This window comes from Mustela nivalis, assembly GCF_964662115.1.
Source record: "Mustela nivalis genome assembly, chromosome: 16".
Classification (NCBI taxonomy): domain Eukaryota; kingdom Metazoa; phylum Chordata; class Mammalia; order Carnivora; family Mustelidae; genus Mustela; species Mustela nivalis.
In genome coordinates, this window is record NC_139035.1 from 2,537,063 (window position 1) to 2,543,663 (window position 6,601).

Here is a 6,601-nt window from a genome sequence, read left to right on the forward strand (position 1 = left end):
GTGCTGCCTGAAAGAAAGGTACAAATAGGTTAAAAGTGTAAAACAAACAAAAAAAAAAACAAGAAAAGGAAAAAGATATATCAAGTTAATATTAGTCAAAGAATGTTAGAGTACTGTATTATATACTCTATTTATATAATATACTATATATACTATATTTATGTAGTATATTAGTATCAGATTAAGATTTCCGACTAATATTATCAGGCAAAAGAAGGGAAGATTTTGTTATTATAAGTAGATCCAAAAATCAACAAGGCACGCAATCTTAATGATTATACCCTAATAACAGAGCTTTAAGACAGATAAAGTGGGGCACCTGAGTGGCTCAGAAGGTTCAGAGTCTGCCTGTGGCTTAGGTCATGATCTCCAGGTCCTGGGATGGAGCCCCATGTCCTGCTTCCAGCTCAGTGGGGAATCTGCTTCTCTCTCACCCTCTGCATCTCCCCCCATTCGTGCTCTCTCATTGTCTCTCTCTCTAATGAATAAACAAAATCTTTAAAAAAAAAAGACACATAAAGCAAAACTGACACAAGTGCAAAAAGAAATGGACAAATACACAATTATAGTAGCAAATTTCAAATCTCTTCTCTTAATTGAATAAATAGAAAACCAGTAATGATGTGGAGGACTTAAAAATCACAGTCAACCAAAACTGACTTGATTGGTACTATCAGAACATTCCATCTAATGATAGTAAAATACACACTCATTTTACTTGCACACTAAACACTTCCTAAGAGATACCACATTCTGGGGCATAAAACAAGTCTCATTAACTATAAAAGTATTCAAATTAGACAAACTACTTCTTTGATCACAACAGAATTAAAATTAAATGAGAGGTCTCTAGAAATCTCTAAGTATTTAAAACTGAACAACACAATTGTGAATAATCAAAACTAAAAGATGAAATTTAAAAAAAACTAAAAAACAACTTGAAGGAAAACAATTTAAAAAATACATTAAAATGCATGGAAATCTGATAAAGCATTCAAGAGGAGAAAATTTATAGCACTGAACATTTATTTAGAAAATAAGAAAGGTTTTAAATCAAGGACCTCAATTTCTACTTTAGAAAGAAGAGCAAATGAAACCCAAAGTAAGCATAAAATAGTAAAGATTAGAAAAGAAATAAAAAGTGTAGAAAACTAATAAATAGAGGAATTCATTAAAACCAAAAGCTGGTTGTTAAAGAAAAACAGAATTGATAAGCCTCTAAGGAGGGTGATCAGAGACAAGATACAAATTACCAATATCAGGATTACAGAAGTGTTATCAGTACAAAACCTAATCATTAAAGGATAATAGATGTTGGGGGTCCCCATGCAACCCTTAGTTTTGATAATTAGCACTAGAAAAACTCAAAGAGCTCAGAAATGCTGTTATAGTCACAATTACAGTTTATTACAGTGACCAAATACAAATTAAAATCAGCGAAGGCAATGAGGCACCTGGGTGGCTCAGTTGGTTAAGTGTCTGCCTTTGGCTCAGGTCATGATCCTTGAGTCCTGGGATCAAGTCCTGCATTGGGCTTCTTATTCAGCAGTGAGTCTGTCTGCTTCTCCCTCTGACCCTCCCTCTGCTTCTGTTCTTTCTCCCTCATTCTCTCTCTCAAATAAAAAATAAATAAAAATCTTTAAAAAATTCTTATTTTTATGCCAATACAGTCAACAACTTAGATGAAACAAGTATCTTAAAAGAAAAACCATGAAAAGTCACTCAAGAATAAATAATCTAAACAACCCTATCTCTATCAAAGAAATTAAATTTGATGGTCAAAAAGTTTCCCACAAAGAAAACTCCAGATGGATTCACTGGTATATTCTACCAGACATATAAGGAAGAATTAATATCAAAGCTATGTAAGTCTTCCACAAAATTGAAAGAAGAAAAAATGTTCCTCATTTGGTGAGATCAGTGTTAACCTAATCCCAAAACAAGGCAGACATCACACAAAACAATTACACAGTAGTATCCCTCATGAACATATGCAAAAATTCTAAACAAAATTTTAGCCAATCAAGTCCAAGAATACATAAAAAGCATAATATATTATGGCTAAATCAAGTTGATCACAGGATGCAAGACTGGTGTAACACTGACCAATCAATGCAACTCACCATGTTAATAATCTAAAAAAGAAAAATCCTGTTATCACCTCAACAGATCCAGAAAAAGCATTCAAGAAAATCCATTATCCATTCTGATAAAAGCTCTTAGCAAACTGGGACCAGAAAGAAATTTCAACAGCATAAAAGGCATCTACCAAAAAAACCTAAAACAACACTATATTTAATGGTAGAAGATTTTTATGCTTTTCCCCTAAAATGAGAAACAAGACAGGCTATACGATCTCAGTTCTATTCAACATTATGCTGGTGTGTCTTGGCCAGGGCAATAAGGCAAGAAAAATAAATAAATGGCACGTAGATTCAAAAGAGAAGTAAAATTTTGATTTGCAGACATGATCATCCATGTAGAAAATCCAATGAAATCTACCTTAAAAAATGCTGCTATAACTAGTAAGTGTATTTATCATGGTTGACAACAAACAAATCAATTTTATTTCTATATAGCAGATACCCCCCAAAATTGAATATTGAATTAAAAGTGCTATTTACAATGGGACATGCTATTAACTATTTGGAGATAAATCTGACAGAAGATGTGCAAAATCCATATACCAAAAACTGCAGAATATTGTTGAAATACTATTTTAAGGTTTTGTAAAAAAAAAAAAAAAATTAACAGTATCTTGATTTTTCTCTTCTCAATCTATTTTTAGCTTTTTATTTACTAAGCAATGAGTCCATGGCTGCAACTAGCACTAATGGGGTTAATGTTATTCACCATCAAAGAAATTCATACTAACAAGGCATCTGAGAATACATGAAATGTGGAAATGTTTCACTTCGGTACACGGAAAGGTTTAGTCTTTCAACATTTATGTGAAGGCTCAGTAGGCATCATACATTCTGTTATGCACTGGTTGAAGAAAAGATGCATCCCCTGATCTTATGAGCCAGGTGGAGCTGTTACCTAAGAGAGGGAAAGAGAAAGTAAACAAGGAAACAATGCAAATTACCTGAGTTGTAATTAGTGCTGTTACAGCAATAAAGAACACAAAATGGGGGCGGGCTGGAGGGGTGCTGGTGTTTGGATAGGGGGTTGCTGAAAGTCTAAGTGCACCTTCGAGTCAAAACCTGAAGCCGAAATAACCAGACTGAAAAGGGAAAGATTACTGCGGCCAAAAAGGACAGCACTTGGGAAAGCGCTGTGTAGGGCGGCAGGGGGAGAGCCTGACGGGTTCCCGACTCCGTGGGGAGTGCAGGGACTGTGGAGTAGAGGGAAGGATAGGCCTAATGATCACGTAAGGGAGGCAGGAAGGGCAGAGACCCCACAGGCTCAGGTAGGAACTGGTATTTCATTCGGAGCAGGCCGGGAAGTCATTTCACAGTTCTAACCAGATGACACACACTCGATTTTCACTTTTTAAAAGATCATCTCTAGGGCGCCTGGGTGGCTCAGTGGGTTAAGCCGCTGCCTTCGGCTCAGGTCATGATCTCAGGGTCCTGGGATCGAGTCCCCCATCGGGCTCTCTGCTCAGTAGGGAGCCTGCTTCCTCCTCTCTCTCTCTCTCTGCCTTTCTACCTACTTGTGATGTCTGTCAAATAAATAAAATAAAAAATCTTAAAAAAAATAAAAAAATAAAAGATCATCTCTAGTAGTTCTGGTAGAGAATCCACCAGAGGGAATATAAGGATCGAAGTCATCACAGATGATTCCCTTTTGCCACAAACACATAAAACTGCGGAATAACATGTAACACGTGCTTATTTACAAAGAAGAAAATACGGGGGCGCCCAGGGGCTCAGTCAGCTGAACCTCCGACTCTTGATTTCGGCTCAGGTCGCGATCTCTTCTGCAACAGGGTCCACGCTCCGCGGGGAGTCTGCCCCCTGCCTCCCTTCCCCCTCTCCCACTCCTCCCACTCGTGCTCCCACACTCCCTCCCCCACTAAATAAATCTTCAGGGGAAAAAAGAAGAAGAAGAAATAGATCCTAGAACGTAAAAGCAAGCAGAAAGGGGCGTAAAAAGCGAACCCAAGGGGGACTCTTACCTGCCTAGGAGCGCGGGGTCGGGGCTCCTGTACGCGTCTGAGGACAAGGTCGCCCAAGTCAGGTTCCAGCCTGCAGACGCCGGTCCACGTGCCAAGGGGACCAGAGCACACCCGGCCTGCTGCGACCCGAGCCCTGACCATGCGGGGGACAGAGATACAACTTCAGGGCACGAGCTGAAAGAACGACTCTACATCTGACCCAAAGCCCCCGCCAGACCCAGCGCCCGCGGAACCAGCCTGCAGAGCCCGTCCACCCCCCCCCCGCGGACCTCCGCACCGCGAGCACGACGGCGAGGCTACGCTCCCCCAGGGCTCCGCGGCCCTGAGACGCCGGTCACCACGACGGAGAGCCTGGGACTGTCATCTGGACCGACGCCGCTTCCAGCGTCACCTCACGAGCCGGCGCTCATTCGGGGCTGATGAAAACCCCTTTAAAATACCGAGATTTCCGGGGCGCCTGGGTGGTTCAGTGGGTTAAAGCCTCTGCCTTCGGCTCAGGTCATGATCCCGGGGTCCTGGGATCGAGCCCCACGTCGGGGTCTCTGCTCAGCGGGGAGTCTGCTTCCTCCTCTCTCTCTGCCTGCCTCTCTGCCTGCTTGTGATCTCTGCCTGTCAAATAAATAAATTAAAAAGAAAAAAATACCGAGATTTCCTTCTCTAGTGAGATTATTGATGATGCTTGAAATTCACCCAGAACTTTAAGAAAAGTTTTCGTATAAACTTAACATGGGGCGTGCGGGCGCTTCGTTTTCGCCACACGCTTGGGAACTGGAACCGATCGCCCGCCGGACGGCTCCGCCTGCGACAACGTTCGGTCCGCGTCCCGCAGCCGGAGCCTGAGTCCGCGTCCCGCAGCCGGAGCCCGAGTCCGCGTCCCGGAGCCGGAGCCGGAGCCCGCGTCCCGGAGCCTGAGTCCGCGTCCCGCAGCCGGAGCCTGAGTTCGCGTCCTGGAGCCGGAGCCGGAGCCTGAGTCCGCGTCCTGGAGCCGGAGCCCGCATCCCGGAGCCGGAGCCTGAGTCCGCGTCCTGGAGCCTGAGTCCGCGTCCCAGAGCTGGAGCCTGAGTCCGCGTCCCGGAGCCTGAGTCCGCGTCCCAGAGCTGGAGCCTGAGTCCGCGTCCCGGAGCCGGAGCCAGAGCCCGCGTCCCGGAGCCGGAGCCTGAGTCTGCGTCCCGGAGCCTGAGTCCGCGTCCCAGAGCTGGAGCCTGAGTCCGCGTCCCGGAGCCGGAGCCTGAGTCCGTGTCCCGCAGCCGGAGCCTGAGTCTGCGTCCCGGAGCCGGAGCCTGAGTCCGCGTCCCGGAGCCGGAGCCTGAGTCCGTGTCCCGCAGCCGGAGCCTGAGTCTGCGTCCCGGAGCCTGAGTCCGCGTCCTGCAGCCTGAGTCCGCGTCCCAGAGCTGGAGCCTGAGTCCGCGTCCCGGAGCCGGAGCCTGAGTCCGCGTCCTGCAGCCGGAGCCTGAGTCTGCGTCCCGGAGCCGGATCCGGAGCCAGAGCCCGCGTCCCAAAGCTGGAGCCCGCGTCCCGGAGGGGAGCGCGCACCGCCGGCCCGTCCGAACCGCACCTGGATTCGGGTGCGGGACACGAGTCCACACGGGCCCGCAGGGCTGCGCAGCACGGACGCTACAAGCCGCTCCCGAGTCCGAAGCCCGCAGGCCGCACGCGGACGTCCGATCGCCGGCTCCGTCGCGCCCTCCCGGGACCTCACTCACGCACCCGATCGCGGGGTGCGGCCCCTACTTTCCGCTCGGCTTCGTCCCAGCTGCGGCGAGCACTGGCCCGCGGAGGCCGGGGGGAAGGTAACCAACCCCCCGGGGTTTCTCCGGTTTTCTCTTCACGGCGGCGTCTCCGGTGAGAACACGAAGGACGGAGCCGCGGGGCCGTCCTGCCGTGTCTGCACGTGCCGTCGCCTGTCCAGCTCGGCCTGGGAGCGGGGGCGCCGGCCTGCGCTCGAGGCCGAACCAGACCAGGAAGGCAGGACCCGGGAGAGCAAGGCGCGGCGTCTCCCGCACGCCGGCGCCGACCCTGCCCCGCACGGTCTCTGAACCAAACGCCGACGGGAGACCCTGTTCAGAGAGAGGGGCTGCGGCGTCCCCCGGGAAGAAGCTACAGGTACGCGAGAACCGTTCGCAGGACGCGGCAACGACCGGCCGTCGGGTCACTCGGGAGACCCAACCCCGCAGGAAGGCCCGCTACACGCGTCGGCTCCCTTCCCACTGTTCCACCCAGGCCCTCCACACGCTTCCGCACACGGTCTCCGCGCGCCCGGAAAGCCCCGCCCCGCCCCGCCCAGCAAGGGGAAGGCCCCGCCCCAGGCGCTTCCCAGACACCCGGCAGGCAGCTGCGCCCGCGCTTTCCCGCCACCGACGTGCAGCCCCTTCCGAAATGCCTGTTTGTCTCCACCCTCATCGCAGCGCCATTTCTCCCCTTACCACGTGGAGCTGTTAACCCGACGCGGACAGGAGACAGCGCGAGAGAGCAGACTCG

At 49.1% G+C, this 6,601-nt stretch overlaps 1 protein-coding gene across 1 annotated transcript; it reads right to left on the reverse strand.

The window, feature by feature from the left end:
• Positions 1–566: 566 nt before the first annotated feature.
• LOC309849549 (uncharacterized protein) lies at positions 567–6,523 on the reverse strand (the record flags this gene model as incomplete). The annotated part of the gene is made up of 5 exons (XM_082702195.1): positions 567–3,042; positions 4,124–5,154; positions 5,241–5,850; positions 5,923–6,180; positions 6,332–6,523. The coding sequence occupies 4 exons, from the start codon at positions 6,521–6,523 to the stop codon at positions 4,790–4,792; spliced, it is 1,425 nt and encodes a 474-aa protein (XP_082558321.1). The 3' UTR covers positions 567–3,042; positions 4,124–4,789.
• Between the last annotated feature and the right edge of the window lie 78 nt (positions 6,524–6,601).